At 42.9% G+C, this 15,793-nt stretch overlaps 2 protein-coding genes across 3 annotated transcripts in view; both read left to right on the forward strand.

Moving 5' to 3' along the window:
* LOC114652196 (guanine nucleotide-binding protein G(q) subunit alpha) overlaps positions 1-15,793 on the forward strand; it is a 634,881-nt gene that overhangs the window by 469,844 nt on the left and 149,244 nt on the right. The gene's annotated exons all lie outside the window — the stretch shown is intronic.
* The window catches only part of LOC114652197 (guanine nucleotide-binding protein subunit alpha-14-like), a 169,094-nt gene that overhangs the window by 137,041 nt on the left and 16,260 nt on the right, over positions 1-15,793 (forward strand). Inside the window, exon 3 of the mRNA XM_028802444.2 lies at positions 13,914-14,068. Coding sequence (XP_028658277.1) covers positions 13,914-14,068 — 155 coding nt within the window. The remainder of the gene's footprint in view (positions 1-13,913; positions 14,069-15,793) is intronic.

The following is a 15,793-nucleotide window of genomic DNA, read 5'->3' on the forward strand; positions in this document are numbered from 1 at the left end:
ATGTCCTTGAGTGGCCCAGCCAGAGCCCAGACTTGAATCCGATTGAACATCTCTGGAGAGATCTTAAAATGGCTGTGCACTGATGCTTCCCATCCAACCTGATGGAGCTTGAGAGGTGCTGCAAAGAGGAATGGGTGAAACTGGCCAAGGATAGGTGTGCCAAGCTTGTGGCATCATATTCAACAAGACTTGAGGCTGTAATTGCTGCCAAAGGTGCATCGACAAAGTATTGAGCAAAGGCTGTGAATACTTATGTACATGTGATTTCTCAGGTTTTTTTTTTTTTATTTTTAATAAATTTGCAAAATCCTCAAGTAAACCTTTTTCAAGTTGTCATTATGGGGTGTTGTGTGTAGAATTCTGAGGAAAAAAATGAATTTAATCCATTTTGGAATAAGGCTGTAACATAATAAAATGTGAAAAAAGTGATGCGCTGTGAATACTTTCTGGATGTACTGTACATAGATAGATAGATAGATAGATAGATACTTTATTAATCCCAAGAGGAAATTCACAACAACAAACTGCATTCTCTGTAGGTCCTGACATTTTTCACCAGCGCAGCCAGTTTGTTGATCTTATTTGGTAGCGAGTTCACATTTCCCAGGATCACAGAAGGCTTGTAGCGCCACTTTCTCGCTAGCCACTTGGCTTTTATCTTAGCGCCGGCTCTGCTGCCACAATACGCTCTTCTTACCTCGTCGGGTAAATAGGGAACCACACCGGCACGGGCCTTTGTTCTCAGCACTTGAAGTTGACTACCTGAATAGATGAGTCTCGATGTGTAAAAATCCATGTCCAAGTAGTAAAAAGTGTCCAGGGAATGAGTCCACATAAAAGAAAGTGGTAGGAGTGATCAGTGAAATAGAGAAAAATGGAGAAAAGGTAGAAAGATAAAGTCATACACGGAGCTGCTGGAAAGGCTGCCACTCGCGGCGATGCCCGAGTCATCCAAATATGACTTTATCTTTCTACCTTTTTCTCTATTTCTCTGATCATTCCTACCACTTTCATTTATGTGGACTCATTCCCTGGACACTTCCATTTGGACTTCAAATCATCAGTTTGTCAGTAACCCAATGTATATATTAGAGCATCTGAAAAACTGTGACGAGAACAGGCCTTTCAGATCGAAAAGCTTGTCCATCCTATTCACTGATTGTCCAAGATTGTCGAGATTGGAAAGTTCCTCAAGTCCTGCTCTCCACCACATTTCTTGTTAACTTATTCCATGTGTTTATGGTTTGTGTGAAAAAAAGAAAAACTTTCTGACTTCTTCTTTTGACTGCTTCCATTTAGGGGTCGTCACAGTGGATCATCCCTCTCCATCAGGCCCTGTGTTTGTGTAAAATCTGCCCTTAACAAGTTTCTAACCATGACCTCGTCTTCTTGTTGCACTCGTTTTAAAATAACAGTCTCGACCCACTGGACTAATTCCATTCATCATTTTAAACACTTCAGTCATGACTCTCCTTAATCTTCTTTTGCTTAAATGGAAAAGGTTGACCTCAATCAATCTGTCCTCGCAAGTCCTGCCTCTCAGTCCTTGTATCAGCCTAGTCGCTCACCTCAGGACTTTCTCAAGTGCTGCTACGTCTTTTTTGTAATATGGAGACCAAAACTGAACACAGCCGTCCAGGTGAGGCATCACTAGAGTATTATGAAGCTAAAACATAACCTCCTGTGACTCGTGCTCCACAATTCAAGATATCTAACCTAACAGCCAATTGGCTTTCTGTCGGGGGGCAGATGCTGAGTGCTTAGAGTCCGTCCCACCAAAAAGACAACAAAGGCATGTCAAAAATATGTCAAAATATTCACCCAGACTTGACTCAGTATTTTGACTGTTGGTGTCCTGGATCGTCACCAAGATTGGCTGTCACAGTTATGTCACTTGAAAATCAAGCATAGCCACACAACACCAAACACACGGCGTCACAGTTGTTTGGGAACCGATGCCAGAGCGTGCATTGCAACATAATGAAGCAAAACAACAAAGAAGCCATGCTGGAGTGCGAGTTGCCACATGGCAGCAACAGAGGAGTGAGGAAGTGTAATGTTTCATGCCTGAGTCTGTTCAGCTTCCTCATCGCTGAAGGAGGCGTTTTTGGTGAGTGAGGTCACCTGTTAGGTTGTCATGGAGAGTCGTGGCTGACATGGTGCAAGGCTTACAGATTTTTGGAATAAATGGGAAAATGTTTATGATTTCTTTGAAATGTATTGGGTGCTAAGAAGTACCATCCGAGGTTCTACTGTACAGATAGTATTATTATTATAAACCAAAATTGAATGCTCAACGATGAAGCATGACACTTTGCCCATGTGGGTCTTGTGCTCAAATTTTACCTTCAGCCCCTTTTATGATGATCTCGGCCTTCAGCCCCACAGTGAAGAGTCCTTCTCATCTTTTCTCCTCATTTGTAAATCCTCGTCCTTAACCTGTAAAATTGTTTCAGTGGGCCTGTATTACCCTTCATGGCCCTTCCGTGTCTTTATTCTGCTTTGTGGATTGACTTGTTTTTAGTATCTTTTTGAAGCCTTTACCCATTTATCCAGTTTTCCAGAGCAGGATAACAGGGAGCCAAACGAACCTCGGCAGGCTGGAATGAGACCTGTACTCGCATTAATCACGCGTCCCAGAGTAGGAAACGGTCCTCACACGTCCCGGAGTAACACACATTTGGGCCTACTCTTAGGAGGAGCGCTAAAATCATTTTATCAACTTTTGTAATTTAGCAAACAATTCCTAACTTCGGCAGGGTTTAGAAGAGCACCGGAGTGGTCCTGACTTACTGGGAGCTGCGAGAAGATGGCGTTCAGGCAGAACTCGGCGTGCACATCCTTGGAACGCTGGGCAACAGTTAACTTATAAAGAGATTTCAATGTGACAGAGATGGAATAATATTCAGAACAAATCTTGTGAATTACATGATCGCTCCGTCTACGTGAAGAAGCAATGCACTGTCAGCTGAAACGAAAGTCTCAAATTTTCCCCTTAACTTGGTAATACACAGATTTATACATTTACCCATCATTCCATGTGAGTTAATATTAAAGCAAGCTGCATTCATGCAAATCGAGGTGCGCACATAAACATACCCCGAGTGAGGATAAACACGCATGTGTGAATTGCAAGAGATGTCAACATACAGGTGGTCATGGGTGCAAACTGTACTGTAGTCGTCAGCATGTCACCCTGAAGGTAAGCGACACTGGATGGGTGACCGAGAGCAGAGTGCGACACAGGAGCACAGAGCGCTGCATCCATGAACTCCTGGCACATTCCTGCTACATTTTACAACCCTGAGATTTGTGGTGGCAGACAGAGACTTGTAGGGCATTGTATTATAAAAAATCACCGCCATTAAACAGGCGTTAACTCTGTTTTATATTGTTATTATTATTAATTTTATTCTTCTTGTTTGTATTATGTGTTGTATGTTTAGTTGTTTTTTTTTTTTTTTACACGAAAGTAGAGTTGTTTGCTTTTGTACCCAGCTGGAGTAGCGCTCGTAATTTCGTTGTAAATTATTTTACAATGACAATAAAGGCTTTCTATTCTATTCTAATAAAATACTGAAATGAAAAAGTATTGCGTAATCAGAGCAGACTAAGCCACCTTCCATCATAAGATAGCAAATTGCTGTAAAATTGTATTTGGAATGCTTCACGTTGCATTGTGGAACATTTTTAGTTCATGCAAATCTTTTACAGTGGGGATAAAGGGGGATCATGGAGAGAGGCACAGCACGGCACTGTGGGAGATGATCACAACACTGGAAGAGTGACTGCGACTTCAGAAGCAGCGCAGGAATAGCAAACTCGTGTGCCATAATATAACAGCAGGAAGGTGACCGATCTGAAACAGCGGCTGTGGATCACCCGTCCGTCCATCCATCCATCGATTTTCTAAAGCCACATAATCCTGAGCAGGGTTATGAGGAAACTGTAGCCCATCCCAGCATGCATAGGGCACAAGGCAGGAACAATCCTCGGAGCGTTCATTGATAAATAACACTCTCACTTGAAGTGGGGGTCTCAGTCTTGCCAAATGTCTCAGGATTATTCTTGTTGTTACCACAAAGTGTCAACGATTAATGTGCAGCCAAGCACAATATCCTACCTAATTATGTTTTCCTTCTTCTTCTTGTACTACTACGACTTTGCATATTATTACCATTATTACAATATATTTGTGGTGAAGCCTTAGCAGTAGTGTAAGAAAACTACAAAATGTCCTTATGAGAGTCCGTTTGTGTGCACGTAGGATGCTTCATAAATACGTATTGAGGCCTAGTGTGACTTCTAGCCCAGTTCCCAGGAGTCATTCTGAGATGCACGATAAATACGGTGGGATAATTCTGGGATGACTCTTTATGTATTTCATCTTAAACTAAACTTGATAAACACCAATGACGTTCTGAACAAAAATCATTAACCTTGGCTTGGCAGTGTAAGCCTTCCAGGCAGAGATCTGTTACAGGTTGAAATATTTTAATGATTTCTACTCCTGACACCAGCTGCAGGCAGGAGGAGACTTGAAACAATGAAAGAGCTATTTCAAAAAATAAATAAATAAAAGTAGAAAAAGCAGTACAGGCGCATTTGTCTGATTTAGAGCCTGACAAGACTGCCAGGAAGAACAGAGTGGCGGTCTGATAGCATCTCAGCAGGGAGGCGTCCGCGCCCACGTCCGCAACTCCTTCCTGGTTTCATGTGCTTTATTACCTGAGACTTTATCTGCCTGCCCCTCCCTGCGTTCTGGAGGTTTGCTCGATATCCTAGCGGCTACCTCCCAGCTCCTGGCCCAGTCACTTTCTGTGTGGAGGTGACATGTTCTCCCCAAATCTGCATGGGTTCTCCTTCCATATCCAAAAGACTCGTGTGTTAGGAAAACTGGCAACTCACAATATGTGAGGATTTGAGGACGAGTGAGTCGTGTGATGGACATGGACCTGATGCTGCTGGGATAGGACACCAGCCACTGTGACTCTTAACAGTTGGACTAAGGGGGTTTAATAATAGGTTGATGAATAAACGTTCCTTTTCATTCTTCCTCATGGTTTCCTTCACCTCAGATCCTAGCTACAGGAAGCTCTTAGGCCCCATCACAAGTGTGACATAAACTACAAGACATTCTGAGAGATCCTCTAGACAGCCGTGTTGTTTGCTAGACCTGTTGTGATGGCCTCAGCAATTTGGAACACAAAGACGTTCACACCCATGCTGCGTTCACTTGATTTTGGAGAATTTGGAGCTCCAAGTTTGACGTTTCTTCTTTCCACTTTAGTGGGTTTCCAGTCGGAATGTCCGGAAAACGCAATGTCACTCCTGATTTGTTATTTGGCCTGCAAAATTAATTAAAGAAAATCATTGTTTTTTGTGGAAATAAAGAACAAATACTGCGGTGGGTTGGCACCCTGCCCAGGATTGGTTCCCTGCCTTGTGCCCTGTGTTGGCTGGGATTGGCTCCAGCAGACCCCCGTGACCCTGTGTTTGGATTCAGCGGGTTGGAAAATGGATGGATGGATGGAAGAACAAATATAATAACTGTGAATCACTTTACCCCAAATGCAATTTAACCAAAAAACTGAATATATTTTAATGTATACAGTTGATTAAGGTGAATGGTCATATTGTTACGTCACAACTCAGACAATTCGGGTAGCTTTGCTTTCTCTGAATTGTTCAAACTGCAACTCCGAGTTTGTAGGCCATTCACGTGGATTTTTGGATGCAGAAACTCGGATTTACCAGAGCAGAGCAAGTGAGCGCAGCATCCGTATCCCCCACACCGACATTATGCCCACATCATCCGTACTGCCTGAGAGGAAGTAGGCAGGGAAAATATTATAAGTAGGGCAGGAGACGTGCAAAGACAACATTGTGGTCATTAATAATGGCAAGATTCACCACCAAAAGTCGAGATAAATCAAATTACAAACCCCAGTATGCAAACCAAAAATCAAAACGTCAAGTAAAAACACAACATTTTTTTAAACCATAAGGTAATTTATACACTAATGGCCACCATGAACACTTTTTGTTGATATATCTTGGACTACTGAGTGTGTGACGCTGAATTTCTTAGATAGATAGATAGATAGATAGATAGATAGATAGATAGATAGATAGATAGATAGATAGATAGATAGATAGATAGATAGATAGATAGATAGATAGATAGATAGATAGATAGATAGATAGATAGATAGATACTTTATTAATCCCAATGGGAAATTCACATTCTTCAGCAGCAGCATACTGATACAATAAATAATATTAAATTAAAGAATGATAATAATGCAGGTGAAAAACAGACAATAACTATGTATAATGTTAAATGTTAACGTTTACCCCCCCGGGTGGAATTAAAGAGTCGCATAGTTTGGGGGAGAAACGATCTCCTCAATCTGTCAGTGGAGCAGGACAGTGACAACAGTCTGTTGCTGAAGCTGCTCTTCTGTCTGGAGATGATACTATTAAGTGGATGCAGTGGATTCTCCATTATTGACAGGAGCCTGCTCAGTGCCCGTCGCTCTGCCACAGATGTTAAACTGTCCAGCTCCATGCCAACAATGGAGCCTGCCTTCCTCACCAGTTTGTCCAGGCGTGAGACATCCTTCTTCTTAATGCTGCCTCCCCAGCACACCACCGCGTAGAAGAGGGCGCTCGCCACAACCGTCTGATAGAACATCTGCAGCATCTTATTGCAGATGTTGAAGGACGCCAGCCTTCTAAGGTAGTATAACCAGCTCTGTCCTTTCTTGCACAGTGCATCAGTATTGGCAGTCCAGTCTAATTTATCATCCAGCTGCACTCCCAGATATTTATAGGTCTGCACCATCTGCACACAGTCACCTTTGATGATCACTGGGTCTATGAGGGGCCTGGTCCTCCTAAAATCCATCACCAGCTCCTTGGTTTTGCTGGTGTTCAGGTGTAGGTGGTTTAAGTCGCACCATTTAACAAAGTCATTGATTAGGTCCCTATACTCCTCCTCCTGCCCACTCCTGATGCAGCCCACGATAGCAGTGTCATCAGCGAACTTTTGCACATGGCAGGACTCCGAGTTGTATTGGAAGTCCGATGTATATAGATAGGCTGAACAGGACCGGAGAAAGTACAGTCCCCTGTGGTGCTGCTGTGTTGCTGACCACAATGTCAGACGTGCAGTTCCCAAGACGCACATACTGAGGTCTGTCTTTAAGATAGTCCACGATCCATGCCACTAGGTATGAATCTAATCCCATCTCTGTCAGTTTGTCCCTAAGGAGCAGAGGTTGGATTGTGTTGAAGGCGCTAGAAAAGTCTAGAAACATAATTCTTACAGCACCACTGCCTCTGTCCAAGTGAGAGAGGGATCGGTGTAGCATATAGATGATGGCATCCTCCGCTCCCACCTTCTCCTGATGTGCAAACTGCAGAGGGTCAAGGGCGTGTTGAACCTGTGGCCTCAGGTGGTGAAGCAGCAGCCTCTCCATGGTCTTCATCACATGTGATGTCAGAGCAACAGGCCGAAAGTCATTCAGCTCACTAGGACGTGATACCTTTGGGACTGGGGTGATACAAGATGTTTTCCAAAGCCTCGGGACCCTCCCCTGTTCCAGGCTCAGGTTGAAGATGCGCTGTAGAGGACCCCCCAGCTCCGATGCACAGACCTTCAGCAGTCGTGGCGATACTCCATCTGGATCCATCCATCTCCATCTTACAGCTGCCACAATGACGTTACGTATCCCAACATCCGTTGTCGTGGGATTGCTAATCATACACAATGCTACCCAAAATGGTGGCTCTTGCTACAAACCAAAATGGCGGCATACCAAGATACAAAATATTTTTAGGTATGTAAAAACTAAACTATTAAGGATGTGAATTTCACATCTTCAAAAAAAAAAGCCAAAGTGAAGAAAACAGCAAGAAAATATGTGGAAAGGACAGAGAAGGATATTAAAAACGCTTCAATTCATTATAGCATGAACCCAAAGCTATGGCTCCAGTTCCAGTTGTCCCATGAGCCTTCAGTGAGTGTGAAGTTAACAAGATCAGTCCATCCAGACTTGCCAGCACTTCTCGGCTCATCTGAAGGAAGATCTCAGCTTACAGAACGACACTCACAGACGCAGACTACTGGGGCTTTACTTCTTCAGCCTACCACATTTTATATCCACCATATTGAAAATACGAGCAAAATATGTAAGATGAGTTGGCGGCTCTCTTTACTCTGGTTTGAATTAAACTTGAGGCGATGCTCTCAGTGAACTGCAGTAGCAGGTGCACATTCAGGTAGGTGGCCTTTAGGGAATTGAATACAGTGCTCAGTGAGAGTCGGGTGGAGCAAAACCGCTGGGATATGAGAGTGGCTTTGAAAATTCTAAATAAACACATTTAAGAATTGCATTTGTTTTCTTACAAAGAGAAACGTGTCAAAGGTTTAGGGTCCTAAACTGTTTAGTCTTTATTTGTGCTTCATTTGGCCATATACTAATACAGTCATCGTTTTTAATGAAGTGCGGATGATGGTTTATACCCAGCATGTTCCATGCGTGTATTGATGAATGTGAATTGTATTTCTTGCACTCATTAGCTTCCTCAGAGAGGTAACCGCGCTTAACTGCGTACTTTCTAAGTATGAACAATGACACGTTGTGTTGTCCACCTCTCAGTTTCTAATCGCTCTCCTGCTAAATGATCACGCAGTTCAGTTTGTGGCCAGCCTGTTCTCTGTGTGTACCACTGGCCTTCCTTTCAGTACTTTATTTTGTGATGGACGTTTTTATATAACAGGATGATTTAACTGTCTGATCACTGAATTGAAGCGTTTCAGTTATTGAATTGAATGTTGCTGTGTATGCGTTGCCCTTAAAATGTATTTCCCTTTCACATTGTTATAACATGATGTCTTCCATCTGTCTATTCTTTAATTCTGCTTTCTTCATTATTGGATCATAGGGGTCAGAGCCTACCCTGCCACCATTGTACAAAGGCTGGGCCCACCCACACCAGCCCATTTATTTATTCTAGGCTAAGTCTAGAGTCAGCTCATATACATGTCATCCTCCTGAAGCTAAGTTTGTTCAGGAGGGAGACCATCTAGGAAAAGCTTGGGTTTCTGCTGGAAGAAATGTTGGGAAGACCAGCACGAGACACATACCATGTGATCTGAACATGGATCCCAATGCCCCAGTGCAGTGATGGGGACACTGTGCTGTAAAAATGGTGCCGTACTTCAGGTGATACATAAAACCGAGGTCCTGACTCTGTGAGGTCATAAAGGATCCCTGGGCATCCTTCGTAAAGATTAGGGTGTATCCCGATGTCCATGCTAAATTGCCCACTATGGCCTCGTCATTCTGGCCCTGTAATGACCCCCTGTCTCTAATTGGCCATCTCTCTCACCACCTAACAGCTAATGTGTGGTGAGCGTACTGGCGCAGAAATATCTGCTGTCACATCATCCAGGTGGGTGCTACACATTAGTGGTGATTGAAGTGTTTCCCCCCTGTCTAAATGCTTTGAGTAGTGAGAAAGGCTCTATATAAATGTTATTATTATTATGTGGGAAAGCCGTTAATTACCAAACAAGGAGGCCGTGCGTATGCCACATTGACAGTGACCATAGCCGGGTCCTCAGTCTTACTCCCCAGAGCAGGGAAATGGCTATCCCACCATACTAGACCGTTTGAATCCTAGATTGTTGGGTTGGGACTTTTAGCGCTGATCAGCACAAACAAGGAAAAGGAGAGTAGAAGCAGAGTCATGTGCTCATGGGGGATGTTTTACTGTAATATTATTTACCTGCCCGATATCTGACATTGAGTGTGTTTACTGTACATGCACACATGTATGCAGGTTAACGTTAATAACGCGGTTAAGGCTGAAACCTGCTTTCTTAATAATCCTCGTTCACATGTGTAAGTAATCTTATGGAGTTTTCCATTGGCAAAACGCTCCAACGTTATGGAACTGTGCAAAAACGAGTTAAACGTTGTCATCGTCCACCGTGAATCAGAGTATAAGCATGATGTCTGAGATCATTTTCTTGTGTTTTATAAATATGTTTAGTCAAATCGACGCTTTCTTTAACTCTTTTCTGTTACCGGATTGCATGCAGCTCACTCTTTTCTTCTTGGCTGTGCGACTGAGTTCTGCAAAGGACCTGCTATGTGGGCTTCTTACCTTACAGCCGGTGCTGCTGGGATAAAAATAAGGTAGGGATTGTTACTTCAATAAAGCAAGCATTACGTTAGGTTACTCGTTACTTTAAAAAGTAATTGAGCTAGAGTATGTAGCGCATGTTACCGTAACACTGCACCTGAGATAGTGCTGCTGAGTTTAGCACTTTACGTTCGATTTCTGGAATTTTGAGGGAGATTATATCAGTTAGGAGAAGTGACAAGACAATAGCCTGAACATTTGCTTCTGCAAATTTATTTTTTGGACGCTTCTACCCATTGCTGCCGAAATCATGTGAGAAGCAAATACATGTGACAGACTGACAGACATGCGCAGAATACAAAATCCTTAACAGTAACCCGGTTAAGGGTTTACACGGCCACTAAAAATCGCATTATTCGTGAAGAAAGCCACCTCTGTTAACCTGATTTCTCTAAGAGGGATACGGGTTTACATGGCATTTTAGTAATCAGGTTTCTGTGAGTGATCAGGTTATGAAGTTCATGTAAAAGCATCCAACATCTGCCTGTAGAAAGGAGCCCAGCAGGCACACGGAGTCTGATCCTGCATGCCTCCGTGTGACGTAAGCAGCGCTCATTGTGTTTTTTTGATGGGTTCCTATATGTGACCACTACAGAAACCAATGTAAGATCATCTCCATGACTGTCTCTCAGGAGGCGGCTGGTTGGTGAGGACGTAACACTGCTGGTGGTAATCATCTGTGTATTTCAAACTGTTTGACCTGAGGTTCTGTAGGCCTTGACTTTGGTATCTTATGGCTTAGGATGAGGCCTTTAGTTGTAAGTGTTCCTGATTCTCTGTTAATTTGAGTAGCTTTTCTTTTATCTCCTGTATTTAGGCACATCTTTTAATGCCTCATGTCTAAGTGATATGGAAACTCTGACAGCTTCAATATCACATCAGTAGGCTTCAACAGGCTGGGCACCTGGACAGGATGCCATGATGTGTGTTTGTGTGCCGATTGCATTGTAGCTGTAATTTGAGTGGGCCTGATAGTGCATGGAAAGAAGGTATGACAACACTCTATGTGAAATAGCTTCCATCCATCAATCACTGACCACTCTTCATGCTATTCAGGGTGAGAATCTTCTCAGGCAAAAGAAGAGAGGGTGCCACCTGACTGACGGGCATCCTCAAGCTTGTGTTCACACTTCACAACCCTGTTATAAGCCATAAAATGAGGAAACATGGGAAAGTCACTTTCATTGAAGCCATTATTTCCTAATCCTGTGGAGGAGGACCTGGAGATTTAGTAAAATCCACCATTGCCCCCTGCTGGCTCTAACAGGAATAATTTTAAAACTAGTCTGAGTAAATGAGTCATTTTCACGTGTGCTTCACAGTTGCTAGAGCTTTCTAAAAAGTTTTATTGAAATTTTTTCTGGACACATAAATATAACAACCATTGTGGATGGAAGAGAGTGGTCCTTACCTGGGACAGCCGGACATCCAGACTCATATCTCGCTCTCGTTCAGATGTTTGGGTGCCCATATCTCGTGTGTTGAGACGAGTCACTGAATTTTTGACTGCAGCACTACATGAATGACTGAAAAGACTCATCCGCCATGACGGAGATTACACCCAACATGGACACACAAACAACAAGCCTCGCAGGCTGCAAAGGCAAGTGAGACACATTGGAAGTTTGTTTCACCGTAACACCACAGCTAGTCATAAACTGAAGATGAAGCAAGAGTTACAGAAACTGTCAACACACAAGCCAAGACGACGTCACCAAGACTGGAGGGGCTTGAAAGATTCCTTGAACAACAGGCTGCAATCTTAGCCACAGTGTGTAAGAATGAGGCGGACAAAACCACAGCAGAGGCCTAGAAGACAGCCATGGTGGTTATGTCTGGGGAGGACCCCCGACCGTGCCTGTCATTGCACCTCTTGATGCGCAGCTTTGTCACAACTACAGTATTCTCTCAATTTGAATCGAATCAAAATCAAATCGGAATCAAACTGACTAAAAAAATCTTTGCTAAAACCCAACCTTATGAAAAGCAAAATGGACCATAAAGAGTGACCCACAGAGCTGACACGTATGGAGAAAAGGAATGGAAAATTAGCTGCTGGTCAAGGCCACAGTGCTGGCTTTAATGTCAGATATTGTGACTGTCACTGGTCAGCCATCCACTAACATGTCTTATTACGTTGACGTTGGTGACAATGTCGGGGGCAGTTTGATCGGTTTTCATGTGAAGCGAGTGCAGTTCAGTCGAGGAGCAGGTGGCTCACCCCGGCAGCACAGCTCCAGTTCACTTTGGCCGTGTTTGTGTTCTTAAGACTGACTGCACTTATGAATGCTTAGAAATCACGTCAGGTTTTTTTTAGTCTTTGGTCTTCCTACTAGAAAACTTCTGCATTTGATATACCGCTCGACGTGTCCTGATGGTGAGATGCTGAGCCTGTCTTTGGACCTCTAGACCTGGAAACTCCCTCATCATTGGATCAATTTTGAACCATACTTTGTGTAGGACATTACAGTGTTATGATAAAGAGTAAACCAGTGGGTGTCTCCAACAAATGTGATCAGGAGGACTTGACGTTGTGCAGGCCACATCCATCGACCCCAGGGGTTCACTCCCTAATGGGATATGCGGGGTCAAAGTTGCTCCTTTTCACAAAACTTCAAAGAAAGGGGATCGGTAATTCGGAATATGGAGTGTCGTTTTATACAATTTTGAGGTTGCTAATCATGAATATGATCAGATTTTTGATACGTATTGGTGGTCCTAGCCCTTTAAGAGACGCTGCCGGAATGTTCAAAATTTCAAACATAAGAACATATAGACTGTATCAAGGTCAGTGATTATGAATATGATGTTACTTTTGATCTTTTACTTTGGATCTAGTCCTGTATGGACCTCTCTGAGGGGGAAAAATGACACATTTCTATTATAGTCAGGAATATTTAGGCTTTGAACATTTAAATGGAAGCAAACATTTTAATGTTTCAGATATCTGACACAACTATTTTTGTTTATTATCTCCTTCTACTTCATGAAGTAAGCAAGCCGTTACACTTGTTATGAATTAGGGCGGCTTTGAGTGTCACAACCAGGGGCACATTTGAGTGTAAACGGACAAATCCAAAGTTTCAGTGCCGACATACAACACGCCATTCTTACGCTCCGAGGCCAGTGGTGTCCACGTGCTACCCAGCATGACTTGCTGCTTGCCATTATTGTGTCTGGAGTGCTGACTGGGGTTCACTCCGGCACACGGGACATTTGCTTTTTAAAATAGAATCGCTGAAGTAGGTAAGCTTGTTATCATATTTTTGCTGCTTGTTTCCTATTTTGTTTGACATGAACAGCTTTACTTGTCACTTTCACTCTGTTGCCAGGATTTAAATAAACATTCAGATGTTGCGCTGGTTTAGTTTTACTTGTTATTTTATACCAGCTTTACGGAGCATCATGAGTAACATAATCTGGTGAAAAACATCGGATTTTTAAAAAACGGACCTTAACTAGACATTACTGGGGGGGGGCTGTAGGGTCGTTGCACTCTTATATTTGTTACACAAAATGTGATGTTGGGCTCAGGTGAGACAGGAGGACATTTTTAAATTTATGTACAATAATACATGGAATACTGCCTAGGAGAACTCAAAACTTAATAAAACTGTGTGTTGCACCTTGATAGAATTATTTGGATTTGAATTGTCATGCTGAACACTGAAGTAATTTTTCTTACCATACTTCAGAAAAATGCACAAAGAATTAGCAGCGTAGAAGTGGACCAAGTTACGACATTAGGCAGCAGTGATGCAGCAGCCATCAAAGTGCTATGGAATGACCCAGGGATTCAAGAATGCTACGACAGACGAAGGGAATACCAGCTGTCAGACTCTGCTAAATAGTAAGTGGATGGCATCTTGGCATCTGTCTGTCTGTTATAAAGCACCTGTCATATCTATCTATCTATCTATCTATCTATCATATAGTGCCTTATCTATCTATCTATCATATAGTGCCTTACATATTTATCTATCTACATGCCTGTCATGCTGAACACTGTCTGTCTGTCTGTCTGTTTCTTTCTTCTCCACTGTCCTGTCACAGGTTTAACTTGTCACTTTTAGGTTTTTTAAGATGGACATTCCTGTACATTACCACGCACTTTCATTGATTCAGAGGTTGCAAACTGATGTGCTCTGTTAGATACGAGCTACTATATTATAAACAGAATGAGTGAGCAGAGTAAAGGCTGAGGTGGTGCTGTGAGTTGAGGCGCAACATAAAAGTGACGGCTGCCTGGCACAGCAGTGTCTTCTGGTTTTAGAAGCACTGTTATTGTATTTATCCTTTAGGTATCTATTGTCACAAAATGTAAGTTTCCTGGCTACAAAGTAACAATTGAAATTTGATTACCAATTAGAGGTCATTAACTGAAGATAATTACTGTTATAGTTCTTCTTTGATTTTTTTTCAATTCATCAGCCTTCTTTTTCAAAGTAAAATATGCCTTGACATTTGATAATTTGCATTAGAATGTACAGGTAGTTGTCGACTTCTGACCACATTCGGTTCCATCAGACTGGTCGCAAATCGATCAGGACATAAGACGGACCGGTATACGTATTCGTCCCTCTTCTTTATGCTGCCTCCCCAGCACACCACCGCGTAGAAGAGGGTGCTCGCCACAACCATCTGATAGAACATCTGCAGCATCCTATTGCAGATGTTGAAGGACGCCAGCCTTCTAAGGAAGTATAGTCGGCTCTGTCCTTTCTTACACAGAGCATCAGTATTGGCAGTCCAGTCTAATTTATCATCCAGCTGCACTCCCAGGTATTTATAGGTCTGCACCCTCTGCACACAGTCACCTCTGAAGATCACGGGGTCCATGAGGGGCCTGGGCCTCCTAAAATCCACCACCAGCTCCTTGGTTTTGCTGGTGTTCAGTTGTAGGTGGTTTGAGTCACACCATTTAACAAAGTCCTTGATTAGGTTCCTATACTCCTCCTCCTGCCCATTCCTGATGCAGTACACGATAGCAGTGTCGTCAGCGAACTTTTGCACATGGCAGGACTCCGAGTTGTGTTGGAAGTCCGATGTATATCGGCTGAACAGGACCGGAGAAAGTACAGTCCCCTACGGCGCTCCTGTGCTGCTGACCACAATGTCAGACCTGTAGTTCCCGAGACCCACATACTGAGGTCTGTCTGTAAGATAGTCCACGATCCATACCACCAGGTATGAATCAACTCCCATCTCTGTCAGCTTGTCCCTGAGGAGCAGAAGTTGGATTGTGTTGAAGGCGCTAGAGAAGTTAGCTAGTTAGAAGTTAGTTCTCAGGACATTTTGTAGATTTTCTATCTCCTTTAGTAAATAATTTATTTTATTTTATTATTATTTTGTTTTATTATTACTGTAACCTTTAACAGCTTTCTTTGGTTGTGTGGTGTTACATCACCAGTGTTAGCCTCTCCCAGAGTTCATTGCGTTAACTGTGATGTTAGGAGTTGTACCAGCAGAGTTTGAGCACTCATATGTTTTCTGTTTTAACATTGCAGCCTGTTAATAATAACCGTTAACAGATAAAGGAGTTCAGTGAGGTTTCATGACCCCTTCATGGCGGTTC

This window comes from Erpetoichthys calabaricus, chromosome 5, assembly GCF_900747795.2.
Source record: "Erpetoichthys calabaricus chromosome 5, fErpCal1.3, whole genome shotgun sequence".
Lineage (NCBI taxonomy): Eukaryota > Metazoa > Chordata > Cladistia > Polypteriformes > Polypteridae > Erpetoichthys > Erpetoichthys calabaricus.